This window comes from Plasmodium relictum, assembly GCF_900005765.1.
Source record: "Plasmodium relictum strain SGS1 genome assembly, chromosome: 7".
In the NCBI taxonomy this organism is placed as follows: domain Eukaryota; phylum Apicomplexa; class Aconoidasida; order Haemosporida; family Plasmodiidae; genus Plasmodium; species Plasmodium relictum.
Window position 1 is genome coordinate 43,073 of NC_041685.1, and position 21,397 is coordinate 64,469.

At 19.1% G+C, this 21,397-nt stretch overlaps 3 protein-coding genes across 3 annotated transcripts; 2 read left to right on the forward strand and 1 right to left on the reverse strand.

Moving 5' to 3' along the window:
- Window position 1: 1 nt before the first annotated feature.
- Window positions 2-3,796, forward strand: PRELSG_0700500 (conserved Plasmodium membrane protein, unknown function; the record flags this gene model as incomplete). Its single annotated transcript, XM_028675683.1, has 1 exon — window positions 2-3,796. A coding segment is annotated over one exon (3,795 nt), but the record flags the coding sequence as incomplete, so codon positions are not given.
- A 1,838-nt stretch (window positions 3,797-5,634) lies between these two features.
- Window positions 5,635-12,998, reverse strand: PRELSG_0700600 (DEAD/DEAH box helicase, putative; the record flags this gene model as incomplete). Its single annotated transcript, XM_028675684.1, has 2 exons — window positions 5,635-6,093; window positions 6,225-12,998. 2 exons carry the CDS (start codon window positions 12,996-12,998, stop codon window positions 5,635-5,637), a joined length of 7,233 nt encoding a protein of 2,410 aa, XP_028532248.1.
- Window positions 12,999-16,680: 3,682 nt separating this feature from the next.
- On the forward strand, window positions 16,681-20,586 carry PRELSG_0700700 (conserved Plasmodium protein, unknown function; the record flags this gene model as incomplete). The annotated part of the gene is made up of 1 exon (XM_028675685.1): window positions 16,681-20,586. The coding sequence occupies one exon, from the start codon at window positions 16,681-16,683 to the stop codon at window positions 20,584-20,586; it is 3,906 nt and encodes a 1,301-aa protein (XP_028532249.1).
- Between the last annotated feature and the right edge of the window lie 811 nt (window positions 20,587-21,397).

Consider the following 21,397-nt stretch of genomic DNA (forward strand, 5'->3'; position numbering starts at 1 on the left):
GAATAATATAGCTGATAAGAATAATGAAGATATTAATTCTATTAACAAAGAGAAATTTACAAATATAAATAACTTTTATAATTCATATATTTATTATAATAACATAAAAAATTGTAAAAATAATGTAAATTCTAATATTTTTAGTGATAAAAACATTTGTAAAAGTTGTTCAATTATAAAAAACGAAAAAGATATTATTAATTGTTATGAAAATAGTCCTGTAAATTATTTTAAAGTGAATAGTAATAATATAAATAATAGTGTATATAATAGCATAAATAATATAAATACCTGCATAAATCATGACTACTCTTATATTATAAATGATTCAAGTGTTTTACCAGATGATAATTTATTATTTAATAAGCAATTTATTATTGGAAATTTAATTGAAGCAATAAAAAAAATCAATTTTTTAAAAAATTTCGGATATGAATCATTATATGATATTTTAAAAGAGAAATATAACAAATTTTTATTAGAGAAAGATAATATTGAATCAAACACATTATATAATATAATAAAGCATGTAATTAGATACAATTATATAAATGATGTTATAAATAATCCATTTACTATTTATCAGAATTCTATTAGAAATATATCTAGTAATAAATTCGCTATTAAAATATTAAATATTGATTCATGTAATATATTTAAATTAAAGTATAAAATACACAGCTTGCTATCAGAAGGAAAACAGCTTAAAAGTATAAATACTGAAATTTTGAATTATTTACGAAAAAAAAATTTATCAAAGGGAAAATTAAAAAATTCTAATAAAAGTGATAAAATAATTTTTGATGAAAATTTTAAATGTAATAATTATGGTTTAAAGTTAAATAAAAGTTTTAATTTATCAACTAATTCATTTCCATTATGCTATCAAAAATTATATAACGAAAGAAATATAATAGAAAATGTTATAAAAAATAATTCTAAAGATATGAATACTAATTGCAACATAGATAATCCAATAAATAACTATCAAAATAATAGTAAAAATAATATTATTATTAACAGGGATAGTGTTATTAATCATAATTACAACAGAAGCGATAATAATATTATTGGTATCAAAAATATTAATAGCAAAAATGCCAATAGCGGTAATAGTAATATAAACAGTATTAATGATAGTCCTAGTGATGATAATAACAAACCAGTTTATTCAAATATTACTGGAAAGTTTTCTAATGTAATTAATAGCAGTAAATTTCCTTTTGTTTGTAAGCAATGCTTAAATATATTTTATGATAAAGAAATTATTTTATTAGATAAATTGAATACAAATCTAGATATATCCATTTTTAATAAAGATTTTGAAATGAATAACAAAAATATTATTTGCAGTGATAATATAAAAAAAGACAGTAAGAATATTGAAAATTTTAATTATACAAATAATAAATGGAATGTAAAGGTAGATGATAATTTGGCAGCAAATAAAAATATACCTGAAGTAAATAATAAAAAGAAAAATAAAAAGGACAATAATGAAAATTTGAAAAAAAAAAAAAGTAGTAACGAAAATATAAATATAAGAAAAAAAGTAAAAAATGAAAAAATAAAAAGAAAACAAAAATGTAATAATAATCAAGAAAAAAAAATGAAGAATAATAAGGATCACGATAAATCTTCCAATAAAAAGGAAACGAAATTAATAATTAAAAATATTGGCAAAAAGAAAAAAAGGAGATTAAATGTAAAAAAAAAAAAAATAACAAAAAATAATATAAAAAAAAATTATAAAGAGTGTATGAATGAAAAAGAAAATATGCAAATTAATTATGTTTCAATGAATCCTCATTCATGCAAATTCATACCATGTAAACTTCCATCATATAAAACATCACCGTGCAATTCAATGTCTTATAATCCAATTTCATGTAGCTGCATGTCTGAAAATTATAGATCATGTAATTATTTAATTAGTAATTATATTTCTTGTAATTCTTTTAATTTTTTTATAAATAACTTGAAAAATATTAAATTCAATGTATGCAAAAGTTGTGAAGAGGAGAAAGAGAAATGTGAAGAGTATATAACAAAAGAATTAAAGAAAAATTATTCAAATTCAATTCCTAAATATTTATGGTCATCTATTGGAGTTACAAAGGATAATGAAGATGTTTTAGGAGTAGCAATGCAAATGATTGAGGGTTGCACTTTAACATACATTATTCAAAAATTAAAAGGAACAGATAATGTAAATTATGGTTTGTTTTTATTAGATATTTGTAAAAAGTTAGTCAAACATTTAATGATAATATGTGAATCAATTGACAACCCTATTATTAATTGGGATACAAAACCAGGTAATATTATGATTGAATATGAAATGATAAATTCAAAAATTTCTTGCAAAAATGTTACTATTATAGATATAGGGGATGCATTACCAGGTAGAAGTTTTTTTTTCCCTACTAATCCTTCATATTATGAAAAAATAAAAATTAATAACGTTCAAAAAAATTTCAATAATTTTTTGTATTATGTAATTTGTACCAAAGGATATTGCTCTCCCGAATGTGCTCTTTTGGTTTTTTTATTATCATCACTAAACAAATCTGATCAATTTAGAAAAACATGGTATGGTTGTGACTCAGATATTTATCATATCAATAAAACCAAACAATTGAGAATCAAGTACAGATGGAAAAAGTTATTGGAACTTTGTTTTATTCAAGCAATTGTCAAAAAAAAGGAACATCTTATTCATGAAAAATCATCGAATCAAATATATCAAAAAAATAGTTGCGTCAGTACAGATAATAACATTTCTACTCATGTAGCTAAAAACACTGATAATAAAATAAATTGTTCTCAAAAAAATAGTATTTGTCCATATATATTTTATACTAATACTAATAATTATAAAGATGATTATCATAATATGGATTGTTATCAAAATCATTGTAATAATTTGAGTAATTATAAAAAAAACTATGATAACGATAATATGAGTAAATATAAAAACAGTTATAATCATATGAATGATTTTAAAAAAATTTCTGTTAATAATATGAATTCTCATAAAGATGATTATAATAACATTTTAAACGAGAATACAAATAATTTCAATGATAATTGTGAATTTAAAGGATCTTTTTTGAAGGAAACAAATAATATTTTTAATTCTAATTTAATCCAAGATGAAAGATTAAAAAAGAAACAAAAAAATGATGATTTAAATGATGTCTTAAAAGATTATTATTTAAACAAAGTGTGTACACATGATATAATTGATAATGGTTCCAAAGAGCATTACTCAGATAGTGAAGAAATAAAAGAATATTTATACAATAAAGAATTAGAAAAAAAGGAAACAGAAAATAAATTAATTGACTCTGAAAAAAAGAAGAAAAAAAAAAAAGAATATGAAAATTTAAAATCACCTAATATTGATACATGGATAATTAAGTTTACTACAAAAACAACAATTTTCAGTGTTGGTTTAGTACTATGTCAATTATTTGGAGGCCAAAATTTGTTAAATATTGTTAACAAAAATGAAGTAAAAGTAGTTGATATATTGTGTGAGTGGAATTGTAAAAACAGTACTAACATATATTCAGGAGAAAAAAATATTACTATCAAAGATCTACTGCCAACTAAAGGAATATTTTCTAATAATATATGGAAAAATAAAATTAAAAAAATAATTAAAAAATGTTTACAATTCATACCATCTCGAAGATGCACATTTGAAGAATTATATACAGATTTAAAAAATTTTAAAAAAGAATTTGAAGAATATTATAATTTAAATGACTCTTCTACTATTACTTCATAATATTATTTTTCTGTAGATTATGATATATTATTATAGAAAATATGCATGAATATATTTGCATATTCATTTCTTGAATATATAAATAAAATACAGCTTAAAAAGTATTTTAATTGAATATCATAAGACTACATATAACACATTTTCATACATATACTAATAAAAAATAATATAAAAAAAAATTAAAAATAAAATTAAACTGACTGATATAAAAATATAATAAAAATAAAAAAAAGAAAAAAGAAAAAATTAAATGAAAAAAAACTAGATTAAAAAAATACAATTATAGAATTAATATGTAAAGATCATAAAACAAAGCAGAAGTTTATAAAATTAAATAGTAGCTTTAAAAAATTAATCCAGTAAATTTTAGTTAAATCAGTAAAGGTTAACTACAATTAGTTATTTGTTTCATTGATTATAATTAAATAAACGATCATAAGAAACACAAGGTAGTAAATTGTAAAATCTTATGCTCCAAGAAATGAAAATTTCTTTACCTTTTTATAATAATAAATTAATATTTTTATTTCATTTTTTTTAAGTATTGGGATTAAGATTTTTTAAATATTTTATTTTTATCATTTTTTTTTTTTTTTTGTTACCATATTTTGTATAATTTTTATATCATTGATAAATTTTTATTGCATATAGATTCCCATATAAGTTAAAATTTAATTTCTAAATATAATATTTGCATTTTTTATATTAAATCATTTTCTACTATTTTTTATGTCGCATTTTTTTATATATTCCTATTTTCTTATTTTCTTATTTTCTATTATAAATATAAGCAATAAGTAAAATATACAATATATAAGTTATTTTATGATAATGCTTTTTTTTTTTTTTTTTATATTAGAAAAATATTTTAAAATATTCTTCTTCATAGAAAAAATTGTTATTTTATAAAGATAAAATGAGTATACATTCATTATTTTTTATATTTTGCATATTTTTAAATACATATGCATAATTATTTTTGTCATGGAATTAATACATTTAAAAATATTTTTGTCTTTTTTCTCATAATAAATCAAATGTTTTTGATTTTTTTTTTTTTTAAATATATGGTAGTCTATTATTTTTTTCAACTTGATGAATGGCATTGTTTTAAATATATATACATATATATAATTTTTATATGCATATATTTTTATTTTTTATGTAAACTTAATATTGTAATTTTTTTTTCATCTTTTGAAATACAAATCTAAAAAATTAATTTACGTTTAAAATAATAAAATTAGAAAAGATAAATTTACTCTATTTCAAGTATTTTACTTATTAAAATTACTACGGATATTTCATTATACATTATGAAAAAAGTAACTTGAAGTTTAGAAGAATGTGTAATAAATATAAACTTACTTTTAATATAAAAAACAAAAATTACTACAAAAAGCAAAATGAAGGAAAATTCTAAAGCTGTATAAAATTTTAAGTAATATATATTACCAAGATTTCCGAAAATAATATATTGATCATATTCTTTTTATAATAAATTTATGGCAAATTATCTCATAGAACTTATTAAAAAGTAAAAGTTAGTAAACAAAATTACGTAATAAAATAAATTATAATAAAAAGAAAAAATTTGTAAGAAAAAAAATAAATATGAACAAAATATATAGAAAAAAAATCTATTAGAAAAATAAATATAACAAAATATAAAGATAAAGAAAGAAATAAAAAGTCAAAAAAAAAAGAAAAAATATATAGGAAAGTATACAGAAGAAGAATGGAATAAAATAAAAAGGCAAAAAAAAAAAATTGAACGTCATATACTAAAAAGAAATATAATAGGAAAATTTTTTTTTTTCAATTTTTTTTTATTTATATTATTCTTTCTTTATATGTATAGAATTAATTGATTTAAAATATTTTTCTAAAACCCCTTTTAATGTATTCAAAGATGTATAAAAAACATCTGATGATAACATAAGTCTTTCCTTTTTTATTTCGTAAAAGAAATGTTCTATATTCTTTAATGAATGAATAAATCTATCCAATATATACCATGTATATTGACCTAAGTTATTTTTATTTCTTATCATATCATCTTTTCCATGTAAATAATAATCTAAAATATATGAATTTTTTAAATTAATTGTTTCCTCTTTTATTAATCCATCATCAAACTTATAAAATGAAACACAATTTTCCATTATATCCGGAATCATATTCTTTTTTATTTCTAAATCATTTAACGATGTGTAAAGTAATTCATCTAAATTTTCAAAATCGTCATACTTGTACAATGATGCTAAAAATGGAGATCTTACTTTGTAATTATGTACCTATGAAAAAAAAAAAATTAATTTTTGATTTTTTTTTTTAACTATTTCTTATACACATATATATATATTTATTGATTTATTATATTTTTTAATTTATTTTTTCTTATTTATTTTTATATTTTTAATCTAACCTTTGAGAGATAATAGTTAAAATAAGATGATTGATTTTTAAAAAAAATTTCATTTAAACTAAGTGATGGGTGCTGATCAAAAATATACAACTGTGTATATGGTAATAAATATGTTTTTTTTTTGTTCAACAAATTAAATTTAATTAAAATTATTAAAGAATAATTAATTAAATATTTTAATACAATATTTTCAAAATTCTTTATATACTTTTGTATAGGTTTGGGTAATTCATGTAATAAAGGAAAATAAACTGAACTAAATAATTCTAATTTATTCTTCTGGTTATAATTTATTAGCACTTTTACTAAAGATATTTTATTTTCTTTTATTTTATTAATAAAATGAGACAGAATAAATAATAATATAAATTGGCTTCTTGATAAATCATCTACAATTATATTACGAGAATAATTTTTTTCATATGTTATACAATCAATTATTTTATTTAAAGGAACAGATGTAGAAGATGACAAAAATGTGCTATCTCCTATGGCATTATGCACAACTTTTTTTATTAATATATAAGTTAAAATTAAATTGTTATCACACTCTCTTTTTAAAAATATAGATAGTTCTGTTAAATTAATTATATTACATTCCTCATCGAGAGCTCCAATTTCAATAAGAATATTTATAAACATAAGAAAATGAGTTTTTATCATAAAGCATAATTCTTTTAATTTCTTTTCATTATCACAATTATTTTTATTTTTTTGCTTATTTGTTATAAATTCATATAATAATTCGTTATATTCATATTTTCTATTAATAAACTTTGATAATGCATTTTTTTCTTTATATTGATTAAATTCATTTTCTATGAAATTTATATACTCCTTTTCTTCTATATTAACATTATCATTATCTCCATTTATTACGTCCCCGTTAAGAGTACAGTTTATTCTTACCTCATTATGTACATTATTATTTAAACTAGAGGTAGTAGTGTATGTGCTAACATTTTTTATATTTCCATCTTGTTGAATTATTGATTCTTTATTTATATTATTTAACTCTCTTTTTTTTAAATTATTGCATTTAGAAAATTCTTTTTTTGATTTATTATTATAAATTTCCTCCTGAAAAGAATTTATATAATACAATGAATTGTAAAAAATACTTAATATTCCATTGATTCTACTAAAATAATTTACATTAATACTTCTATTTTTTTCAAAAATCTCTTCTTTTTCAGCAACTGTTAATGTAATGTCCTTTTTTTTTTTTTTATTAGGTTTATTAGCAATTGATTTATTTCTATTACTATCTTCTATTTCTCTTTTTTTTTTCAAACAATTATATAATAGCATACTTCTGCAAATAGATGTGAAATTTACAGAATACGATCCTGATAATGTTTGCAAAGGAGATATAATTAATCTTCTTAAATTTTTAAAGTTAATGTTCCATATGATAATATTACCATACAAATCAAAACCACGCCTTCCTGCTCTACCAGATGTTTGTTTAAACATAAGAGAGTTTAATTCTAATGTATGTCCAGCAAAAATAATAGATTTACATGGTATATTAATACCTAGTGATAAATTTTTATTACTAAAAATAATTTTAATATATCCTAACCTAAACAATGATTCAACTATAATAGTAAATTTATATGGCAATACTTCATAATGCAATCCTATTCCCCTTTTTAAACCTTCAATTAATATAGATTTGTATTTTCTTCCTTCAATTGCCTTTTCTGCATCTTTAATTAAATCTTCAATTTCAGATACGTAATTATAATAAACTTTTCTATTACAAAAATAGAAGTCTCCATCATATTCTTCCGAAATATCAAGGGGAGGTTCAGGAATTTCATCTTCATTTAACATATCTAAATATTTCTTATCTATATCCTGTTCTATTCTTTGATTTCTAGATACAGTTTTAATTTTTAATAGCATTTCTCTTTGCTTTAATAAATTTTCATATTTTTCTTGTCTTAATTTATTTTCCATTTTTGTGTTAAAAGTTTTTTCGTCATCTCCATAATATTTATCATGTTGTCTTTTCATTAATTCATTAATTAAATTTATAGTCATATCTTCTAATTCTTTTCTTTCAAAATTAAATACAATACATGGCAAAAAATTAATATCCTCTAATTTCTTCAAAAGCTCAATTAATTTATCACTATTCAAATATTCTTGTTCAATATTTACAGTTTCCGTATATTTCACTAAATCATTGGATTTATTTAGGAAAAAATTTTCGTCTAATATAGCATTTTTATATAATTCTTGAAAAAGTTGCTGCTTAGGAACATTTTCATTTTTTGTACTTTTATATAAATGTTTGGTAGTATTATTATCATTTAATAACTCCCTTTTATTTTTTTCATCGTCTTCTTTTGCATTATCCTCTGACTTTTCTTTTTTTATGCATTCAGTATTTTTCATATAATTAGACAACAGTAAATGTATAAGCATATCATAATCTGAATTATTAATATAGTTATTTTGTATTAAATAAACTATTGTTTCTTTTACACTATGCATATAATATATAAACTGTTTTTTATTTATACATCTAGTATACTGAAAATAAAAAGATGGCTCCAAAAATTCTACAAGATTATAAAAATTTTTTTTTTTTGCTAATTCAAATAATATTTTTACAATTTCATATATTTCTCGAGGATTACAATAAAAATCTTTACTAATACCTTTATATAATATATCCCTAAAATTTAAACAAGCCAATGGATTTAAATGATGTAAATTTTTGTTTGTGTATACATATAAAATTAAATCAGAATATCTTTCATAAAATTTTATTAAATGGAGATCTTTCGAGCTTTTTCCTTTTTTAACTAAAACATTTTTTAACCATGAGTAAAAATACTTTATATTACCAATTGTAGCTGATAATGCTAAAAAGGGGCAGTTACTTAAATGAATAATATTTTCAATTTGTGTACCGTAGAATTCTTTATCTCCTATACAATGAATTTCATCAAAAATTATATATTCTATTTTACTGATAAATTTTGAAACATTTAAGCTTTCATATGAATCATTAAAAGAATAATAAGATAATAAAATGTTCTCTAAGACACTTGGTAAAATAATAATTATTTGAGCATCTAATGCCTTTTCTTCAGCATATTTATCAGTCATATATGAACATAATTTATTTCCACTATATTTTGAATAACCTTTTGTGCTAAATCTTCCATTTACTTCATGATATATTTGTAAAGCCAAAGTATCATTAGGTGCTACATATACAACTACACTGTCATTATTTAATCTTAGCACTTTATCCATTACATAATAGCAAATGAAAGTTTTACCACTACTTGTGGGACAAGAAACTAAAATACTCTTTCTTCTATCCACTAAATTTAAAATATTATATTGCCATGTATCTAAAGTAAATAATACACGTTTATCTATTATATTACCCGTTGTTCTATCTAATAAATAATACATATAATATAATTGAAATTCATGCTCCTTTTTCTCATCGATTTTTAATTCACTAAAATTTTTTACTTCTTTTATTTTGTATTTATATATTTCATCTAATTCTTTTCTTTTGATTTTTTTTAACTCAGGAGACTTACATGATGTAGTTGAAGAATTATCATCATCGTCACATACTTTATTCTTATTTCCTTTTTTTATTTTATTTTGATCTTTTAGCTTAATTTTTTCCTTTCCTTTTATTTTATTTTTTTTATTAGTACTATTCTTTTCTTCTACTTCGTCATCTTTTGATTCATCAATAGCTTGCTTTTTTATTTTTACATATTCTTCAAATAAGTTATAACTACTATTTTTAAAACCTAGGGATAACAAGACTGTTTGTAGTTGTAAAATATCTTTTTCTTTTAAATTTGCCTTGTATTTGTTAAAAATTTCATTAGTTAACTTATAAATTAATATAACGCTTTTAATTGCATCTGATTTTTGTTTATTACTCTTCAAATTTTTTAATTTCGTATACATTATTATTCCAAACATACTATTTAAAACTTTCATACTAATTTTTATTTGAAGATCAACATTTTTAATTAAATTCGTAATGTTATTAAAATTGTAAACATCTACTAATCTGTTAAATCCTGATATTATATCAAGAGACCATGTATTCATTTCTTCATAATTATTGTCACTACTTAACTTATTAACTTTTGACTCCAATACATTATATCGTTCTAAATCTACTTCATACGTTTTTTTTTCATTTGTTAATTCCTTTTTTTTTAATATTTCATCTTTTTTTCTTAAGGAGTTCATATTTGTTTTTGTATTTTTTTTTATTTTTTCTTTATGTAATTTTTTACTAGAATCCTTATTATCTACATCTATATTTGATTCAGTTTCTATTTCACTCTCTTCATCTATATTATCCTCAATTTCAAAAATTTTATCTTCTTTCTTTTTATCATCTTCTTCACTATCTTCTTCAATTGAGATATAAAATAACCTTTTCATTTTAGATAATATAAATTTTTTTTTTTCTTCATCTTTTAAATTGCAATAGTACTTTTCTATATGATGGAAGTAATATTTTAACCATGGATGATTTTCGGATATAACTATAGGATGGTGCAATGAATTAATATAAAAGTATTTTGCAATTATTGCTTTTCTTCTTTCTTCTTTCTGTTGATACCTTAAGATATATTTTTCATCCTTTTTATTATCTTTTAATTTATTTATGTTGCTAGATGATAATTTCATGTAACTCCTAAAAATATCCATTATGCTCTGTCTTTCTGAAATATGTAGCATTCCAGAAGATTCAAAAAATTCATTATCATGTCCTAAGCATTTATTTAAAAAATTAATTTTAAGGTATATTTTCTTATCATCTTCTAATTCATGATCATTTACTAAATCCTTCAAAGAAAAAAAAGTTTCTATAAATTCATTTTTAACTTTATTTAAATTAATAGAAACAACGTCACGATATTTGGAATTTTCTTTTTTTCTAAATTCATTTTTCCCATTACTTATATCAGCTGATTTTTTCTCATTTAATTCTTCAACTTCATTAGTATTGTCATTCATTTTATTCAAACCATTCGTAAAATCACATAATTTGTGTTTTTGCGAAAATTTTATATCATCTTTTAAAAAAGAAAAATCAACCGGAAAAAAAGATATACTGCCATCAGATATATTCTGAAAATGTTTTTCAAAAAAATCTCTACTCTCAAAATTAAAATCTTCATAATCAATTACAAATGTATTTTGATTTAATTTAAAATAAATGAAACTTATTAAATTATGAAAAATTGAAGCATTAAAAAAATTTAGTATATCAGAATTTTTTACATTCTTTAAAACGTTGCAGTAAGTATCATTCTGTAGAATTCTCAAAATAAAATTATAAATACTTAAGTACATACTTACATATGAGTCTACAGCTGATTTTATAATTTCTGATGCACATGGATTTTGTGAATCATATGTACACAGATTTTTCATATTTAACTTTTCAATTAAATAATTATGCATAAAAAGAAGCTTTAAAATTAAAAAAAAATATTCTTTCCTTTTATTGTCAGATTCTATAAATTCTTTATTTTTATCATAAAAAATTTTTAGTACTATATCTTTTAAATTAATACTGTTAATATTTATTAGTTTTTCAAATGAATTCGCTATGTCTATTTCTTTTTCACTGAAATTTTCTTCATCTTTATATAGTAAATCATAATCTTTTATATCTTGTGAACTAAAATACATAATGTTCTCTTTATTATTATTCATTTCATTCATCATTTCTTTTTTTTCCTTTATTTCAGGTTTATTATAATATTTTAAATTAAAAAATTCCGAAGATTCCTCATTCATTCTTTCAACTATTTTAAAATTAATGCCTGTATAATTTATTGAAAAGGCATTTATAGTGTTTTTTTCAGATTCTAAATTAAAAAAGAACACACATTTCATATCTCTTAAAATATTATTGATTAAAAGAAAATAAAAGCACATGGATATTTCTCTAATTTCTTCATTATATTTATCATATATATTTTTCTTTTTTAAATATTCCTCATAATTTTTTTCTTTTTGTATCTTTTTCTCTTCATCCTTAATTGTTTTAATTCTATATAAAAAATCATCGCTACTAATATCACTTACATAAAATTTATTAAAAGAGTATAAAAAAGAAGAACTATCTTCAACAAACATAAATAAGGGTTTATATTTGTTTAAATAAAAATTATAATTATTGTCATTATACCAATTGTCAAATATGAAATATGGAATTAAATTTTTTTTACAATGAAGAATAAAAGTATTTCTTATTAAATTATAATTTTCAAATAGCTTTGTTTCCCTTTTAAAAAATATGTTAAATATATTAAAAAATATTATATGAAAACTTGAATTACATATTGAGAAATCATGTAACACTTTCTCTATATAATAAATTACACTACTAATATTTAAAGAATTATTAAAAGAAAGTATATTTTGATCATCTTCATTTTTAAATAAAAAAAACTTTGATAGTAACATGCAAACATATACTATTATCCCTTCCCCATTTATAACATATAAACTGTTATAATCAGCTACAATCCTAAATATGTCAAATATACTGCTATTTAATTTAGAATAAAATAATTCAATTTTGCTTTCTACATTTAAATCTTTGTTATTTAATATTGTTTCAAATTCATTTAAATCATTTCCATCACAATTTTTGGATGAGTATCTTCTTGTGTTTTCATCTTCTGAAATTTTTAAATCTTTCATATCTTTTAGTCCTTTATGTTTATAATCATCATTTACTAAATTCATTATAAATTGTTTATATATGTATAAATAGATATATAGAGATTTTTATTTTTTTTTTTTAGTAATATATAAAACAAAAATAATGATTTTAATAATATTACTAATAAAATTGACTAATAATATAAGAAATAAGAAAATGTATTTTATAATATCTACTTAATATACATTAATAAAATAAAGTATGTGATTAAATTGTTCAAAAAAAATTGTAACTATATATATATAATAAACTTATTAAAAAATTAATTTTCGTTTGAAATTAGTTTTTCTTTTTTTCTAATTTTTTTTTTATATAATAGTTTATATTAACATAACATCTTGTTTTTTTATATATTTAAATTATAATTCTTTTATTTTTCCTATATTTACTTATTGTTTATCCTTTAGGTTTATTCAATTTCTTTAAATATCGTTTTTTTTTAATTTTTTTCTTTTCCTTTACTCTTTTTTTTTTTGTTTTTTTTTTTTATGTTTTTGCATACTATGAAATATAGTTCACTCCTTTAAAATAATATATTAATTTAATTTGTTTTTTTCTTTTAATTGAAAAATATTTATCAGTAACGTATTTATAAAAAAATATTTTTAAATTTTTAAAAAGAACGTTTTTTTTTTTTTTTTTTTGTATATATATATATATATATGCAACATGCATTTTTTAAATAATGTAAAATTAATTTTATAATACCGGAAATTTGTTTTTTAAAAAATGTGAATTTTATACAGAATATTAGAGAAATGAAAAATACATAAAATCTATTGTATAAAATAAAAAAAAATAATAAATAAATTGTTTAAAAAATTTATATAAGTACCCTATATTTTTTTTTTTCCATTTCATTATCTATGCTATTTTTAAATACTAATTAACTGCCTGCTTAATGATTTTTCTAAGGTATTAAAAATACAAATTAATAAAGAGCATGTATAACTAAATATACTGATTTTTAGTTTATATATACTTATTTTTGATTATATATAGTAATATTTAATATATATATATAGTCTTTAATTTGAATTAAGCAATTATGTATTGCTTAACAGGTATATAATATTAACTTTTTACAAATGTATTCTTATTTTCAAAGAATAAGTATATTCTTTTAATTAAATATACACACAAACTTAAGTTCTAACAAATAACAAAAGTTAAAATCTAAGTTATTCAATATTATTTCTAAATATAAAAATTGAATGCAACACAAAATTCATACTTTCATACATTAATTTTTATAAAAATAAAAATTCTCTCTTCAATTCAAAACGTCCACAGTTCCCAAAAAAAAAATGTATATTTTATTTTTTTTTTTTTATATAACTAGCGTCAGTGAATAACTTCTATTTTCCTAACCAGTAAGTTAACCTTATATATAACAAAAAGTTAAAATTTTTTTATTAATTAAAAGCATTTATTTCTGTATTTAACATATTCATAAACTAATAAAAAAAATAAAGTTGTATACATTTAATTATTTTTCATTTAAACTAATTTTTTATTAATTGAAAAGAAAATGACATCTTTACAAAGTTACTTAAAGATCAAAATTTATTACTTTTTTTTAATTCATAATTTTTATTAACCTAAAATATAAATTTTTAGAAAAAAATTTTAAAGAGTCTAGCTTTAATTTACAAGAATATAAATTATAATATCAAACTATATATATTTTATTTTTCTTTCTTATGAATATTTTTTTTAATTAATAAAAAAAAGAATAAACACATTTATTATTATAAGAAAAAAAGTGTATCTAAAACTAAAACATACAGGTATACATAAATGTATACATATAAGCATTATATATAAAATTATCTTTTTTTTTTTTTTTATATTAATGTAGTCATTCTATATATTTTTCCCCCCTATATTATAAATATTTCATAGATTTATTTCTTTTTTAAAAATATATCTATTTATAAAACTAAAAAAAAAATATATAAATTAAAATAATCATAGATGATAAAATTTAGGTTACATGAAACAATAATGATAATCATAAATAAGAAAAATGAAATGAAAACTAATAATAAAAATACAATATGATGAAAAAAAAAGAATATAAAACATCTTTTTATAATTTTCTCTTCCTCCTTTAAAGTAGACTGGTTTTTATTTTTTTTTAAACATAATAATCTATGACCAAAATGAAAAAAAAATTTCGAAAAAAATTCCTATTTTATACTGAATTGTGAAGGTATATGAATTTTAGAGGATAATTAAAATTAAAAAAAAAAAGTTAGTAAAGAAAGTACATAACTGTGTAAGAAAGTAAAATTACTCATAAAATCTTTCTACATATATTGATAGCAAAATATTTTTTTTAGAATATCCAATCTCTTAATATATGAAGTTTTTTTAAATTTTAGAATAAATATTTTCCCTATATCTTATTTCTCTTTTTATCCATAATAATATTATTAAATAAGAAGTGTCTGAAAATTGCCTAATGAGCTTTAGTGATATATTATATAAAATAGCAATAATTATAACGATGGTTGAAACATTAAATGCTTTACTTGTAAAAAATTAAAAAAAAAGGATTTATTAACCCTGAAGGGTAAAATAAAAGAATTTGTAATAAATGGAATGCGCCAAATGAACACATTTATATATAAAATATATATATATTTTTATGAATAATAGTAATTAATATCCTCATTTCATTTTTATTTTATTTTTTCTTTTTTTTTTTTTGTTGATCTTTAACTATTTAACATAAAAAATGCTATTTTGAGAATATTTATTTTTAAAGTTGGAACCCCTAAATTTATTAAAATATATGAATACGCTTTCAATTTTATAAATTTAAAAAGAAATTATTTATAAATTTATGAAATAAACTTTGTAAAACATTAAGATCTTAATTTTTTAATTTTTTTTTGATGAAAAAATTCTGATTTAAAAAAAATCGTAATTATAAAAAGTTATCAAATAATTTTAAAAAATTATTAACATACGGGCACATTGAAAACATAATTCTATTTTTTCTTCTTTCTCCAATACACTATTGAAAATATATATTTTAAAAAATAAATATTATTAATCTTAACATGCACTATAATATATCTTCTTTTTTTATTATTATTTCACATAAAAAATAATTTTAGTTAATTGAAACAAATATAAAGCATTTAAAAAGTTTTTTTCTTTTCTTTTCTTTTTTTTTTTTTTTTTTTTTAAATTGATTAAATTTCTTTATAAAAATCACAAATATAATTTCAGGTCATTAATCCAAAAATTTTATTTTAAATATACACGGTATATATTTATTAAAAAATGTATATTGTATATATGTTCGTGAAAAAAATTTTTCCTATTTAAAAATTTTTAAAAATTAACAATATTCATATTTTAATTAAGAATTATAAACAGTTTTTTTAAAAATATAAATTTATATTTAATCAGCATTTTAAAGAATAATGTATATATATATATGTATATTTTAAACTTTTTTCTCAAAAATAATCAACAGCTATTATTATAGAAAAAAAAAAAATTTTGTATTCATTCATTAAAAAAAAAAAAAAAAAAAAACGTGAAAATTATGAATTTTTATTTAAATAGTTTATGAAACAAATTAAATTGTCTAGATTCTACAAAATAAGTTATGAAGCAATATATAAAAAATAAAAATACATAAAAATTTCATTTTTTTTTTTTCTTTATTTTTTATTTATCACGAAAATGTTTTTTAATAATGAAGACAAAAACATGTTCAATAAAAACAATACGATGAATAATGGAGGAAATGGTAATAACCCTAATATGTGGAATATTCCAAATAATAATTTAAACAATACAAATTTTTTTGTCCAAAATTTAAATAACCAAAATGATTCAAGTAAAAATAATATTTTTATGAATAGTATGAATAATCAAAATGAAGTAATAAAAAATAATAATTTTTTCGGAAGTACTATGAATAATCAGAATGATATGAATAAAGGCAGTAATATCTTTACTAATAATTTAAGCAATCAAAATGATTTAATAAAAACTAGTAATTTCTTTGGTAATAATTTGAGCAACCAAAATGATTTAAATAAAAACAGCCTCTTCAGTAATAATTTGAATAGTCAAAATGATTTAAATAAAAACAACCTCTTCAGTAATAGTTTGAATAACCAAAATGATATTAATAAAAATAACACTTTCTTTACTAATAGTTTGAGCAGTACAAACGTCCAAAGTAAAAGTAATAATATATTTGGTAATAATTCTGTTAATTCTTCTAATACATTTAATCATAATTTATTCAGTGCATCAAAAAAAGATATTTACCCAGGATTCACAAGAAATATAATAGGAAATACAACAAACAATAGTTCAAACATTTTTAAAAAAAGTACTTTAGGCAGTTCAATAGCCTTAGGCAGTCAATTAAACGAAGAGAGAAATACAGAAAGCGGATTATTTTCAAAAGAACAGTTGGAAGCAGCAAAAAAAATTTTTGCTAATTCATCTAATTCTAATACCATATCAAATTTAAATAATAAAACGAATAATAATAACACTAATAAATTAACATTTAACGAGGGATTTTCTTCAAGCTCTAATTCTTTTGCAAAGAATCAGATAAATCCTTTTCAGAGTATAGCATTACAAGCTTGTGCACAAAATGATAAATCATCTCTTTTAAAAAATAATAATTCAAATTCATTTCTTACAAATAATGAAGGAAAATTAAATAACTTTGGTATTCTTGGTATGAGTAACCTAAGTTCAACAAATAAATTAAATAATTCTAATGATTTAAATCAAAATAAGCCATTTAATCAAAATGATAATTTATTTTCAACGAAAAATAATACTAGTAATTTTAATAATTCATCGAAATCATTACTTTCCAATTTTAATTGTAGTTTTAGTTCTTTTGCAAAATCTAACACAAGTGATTTATTTAAATCTAATAATGCATCAACATTTATTTCACCCTTTAATAAAACCTCTAATAACGAAAATCCTTTTATTACAGATTCCTTTAAAATTTCAAATCAAATGAAAAATAATGAAAACTCTTTTAATTTTAATAGTTTCAAAAATAATTCTTTCACTAATAATTCTTCTATATTTTCTTTTAACACAGAAAATAAGAATGTTATTGACAGTAAAAATGCTGAAAATAAAATCGTTGAAAACAGAAATATTGAAAATAAAGTTATTGAGAATAAAAATATTGAAAATCAAACTATTGAAAAACAAAATAAAGAAATTCAAAAAATTGAAATTAAAAATATTACAGATACTAAAAGTATAGGAATTGAACAATTTAATAATGAAAAATCTGAAAAAGAAAAAGGGAAGGAAGAAGAAAAAGAAAAAGAAAAAGAAAAGGAAGAGAAAGAGGAAGAGAAAAAGGAAAAAGAAGAGGAAAAGGAAAAAGAAAAAGAAGATGAAAAAGAAAAAGAAAAAGAAAAAAACGAAAGGAAAGAGGAAAAAGAAAGGGAAAAAGATGAAAAAAATAAAAAATATGAAGAAAAAGAAAAAGATGAAAAAAATGAAAAATATGAAGAAAAAGAAAATAGTGAAAATATAAATTTATTAGATAATAAAAGCATAGAAAATAAAACGAATGAAAATGAAAAAGAAAAAGAAAACAAAATTACTGAAAAGAATATTATTCAAAATGAAATAGAGAATTCCCCCAAAGAAAAAATTGCTGAAAGTGGAGGTGTCAGTAAAAATGAAAAAGATGAAAAGGTAAAGGACAATAACATAGTAAATAACTCTATTTTTAGCACACCGTTGTTTAAAAACAATACATCAAGTAATGATATTAAAGAAAATTTTACACATAATAATTCAAATAACAATGAGGATAATAAAAATCCAACTTCTAGTTTTTTTTTTAAAGTTGAACAAATTAAAATAGATAAAAATGAAAAATTAAATGATAGAGATAATGAAAACATTTTTGCTAATTTAAATAAAACTTCACCATTAACAAAAGAAATCTTTTCTCTAAATACCAAAAAAAATTCGGATGATGAAAAATTAATTCAAACAAATAATGATTATAATATTAGTATAAATAAAAATAAAAGCATATTTGCAAATGAAGAAAAAAAGAAAGAACAAAAATCTGCAGATGAAGATAAGAACAAAGAAACCAATACATTGAAATCTTCATTATTTAGTTTTGATACTTCTAATTTTTTAAATAATGAACAAAGATTAAACATAGCAAAAGAAAAAGACGAACCAAAGAAGTCTGGAAATGAGGATATAAAAGAAAATAGATCTAAAAATTTAGAAACTTATGATAAAAATGCACTAAAAATAGGTGATGGAAATAATATGTGGAGTTTGCCATTCACAAATAAAATAGATTCCAAAGGAAAAAATGAAAGTTTAATAAAAAAAAATGATAATCAATGTAATATGTTATCAAATGATTTAAATTTATATAAAGATAATTTTTTTAATAGCAACGCAAAAAAAGAAAATGAACATGATAATGAATTTATTAAAAAAGATCATGAAGCTGAAGAAACAAATAAAGATACAAAAGTAAAAAATGTAAACGTTTCTGATAATTTTATAATTAATAAAACTTTTCAAACAGATTTTAATAAAAATAATTTAATTTCAAAAAAAGAAGAAAAAAATAACTTATTTTTATCACCTAATAATAACATAACTTTTTATAATAATACCTTCAATAACAAAAATGAAATACAAAAAACTGAAGATCAAGATGAAGTAAACAATGTAAGCAACATGTTAAATTTTGTCTCATTAGAAAATAGGAAAAAAAATGTATATATAAATAATAAACAAGAATATGATGAAAAAAATAAAGCAAAAGATGATTTTTTATCAGATGCAAACTTAAATAAGGATGAAAATTTAGATCATCCACTTTTATTTAATATTCAACTAAAAGAAACCAAAGGAACTCTCAGAAACAATGATAATACAAAGGACATGAATTTTAAGGATTTTCAATATCTTTCCGAGAAAAGTGTAAAAAAGGAAAATGACCAAAAACAATTAGAAAAGGATAGGAAAATTGTAGAAGACAATATAAAAGAAAATGAAACTTTTTTTAAAAAAAACCTCGACCAAGAAATGATTCTTGATGTTATTGATAATTTATCTTCTTTTGTAAAAAATAAAATTAATTTCATGAATTATTGTTCTAATGAAATATTAGATATATATAACAAAGTAGCTCATTATGAAAAAATGTATTCATTAATATCAGATGATCAAGTAAAAATAGAGAAAAAACAAGAATTACTAGAAAAAAGATTGAGAATTATACAAAGCGAACAAAGTGATATATTATCTTTGTTAAACGAAATGGATAATGAAACATCATTAAGTTTTTTAAAAGTTTTTAATGGAAAAAATATTAATAAAGATGATATTATAAATAATAAAAATTTACATTTAGATATTGATCATTTTGAAAAGTTAGCAGAAAAAATGGATAATTTAGAGGAAATAATTGATTCCCTACAAAACACTGAAAAAGATGATATTTTAAATGAATTTGTTGCTAAAAGTTTTTTGAATGAATTAAATTGTGAAAAAATTGAAAAACAATTAAATCATGTGTCTAATGAATTGAAAAGTATAAAATAGTGAAAAAAAAAAAAAAAAAAAGATTTAGATTTTGAAATTTATTTACATCTAAATATTTTATACTTTTTATTTTTTAAATATCCATGCATATATATATATGTCTACTTTTTAATTCCATAATAACAATGGATACATTAATTTTTATTTTTTTAAATATATCTTTTTTTTCATTATATATGTAGTTATATTAGCATAAAGGATGACTACATTTTTTTTTTTTTTTTCACTCTTTTTTTTTGTTTTATATATAATTGAGCATATATAAAAACTCTCTTGTTTTTTATCATTAGTGAATTTTAAAAAAATATCAAAGTCAATACAATCAAATAAGCATAAATGAAAAAAATCAGATATATATATATATATATTCCTTACAAATCAAATGATAAAAAAATAAGCATAATGCCAGAAAATATTATAATATTGTTGAAATAGATAAAAAGAATGTGCTAATCTATAATACTGTTATTTTTGCTTTCTTGAATTATTTTTATTTCTATTTAAGAAAAAAATAAAAAATAAAGTTATCTTTTGTATTTTTTTGTATACATTCAAAGAATTTAAATATATTAGAACTTATATATACAAAATTTTAATTATCACATGTATATATGTTATTATTTTTTCAACTAAAGAAAAACTTCAAAAGAAGAATTATTCTTTAATTTATTCTTACATAATTGTGTTTGAATAAATGGGTTAGATTTGCAAAAATAAAAAATCGGAGAAAAAAAGTATATAACATATGAATTGTATTGAACATATTTCAACGTAAAATTGATCATTAAAAGATTTAAAATAAAATAAAAGA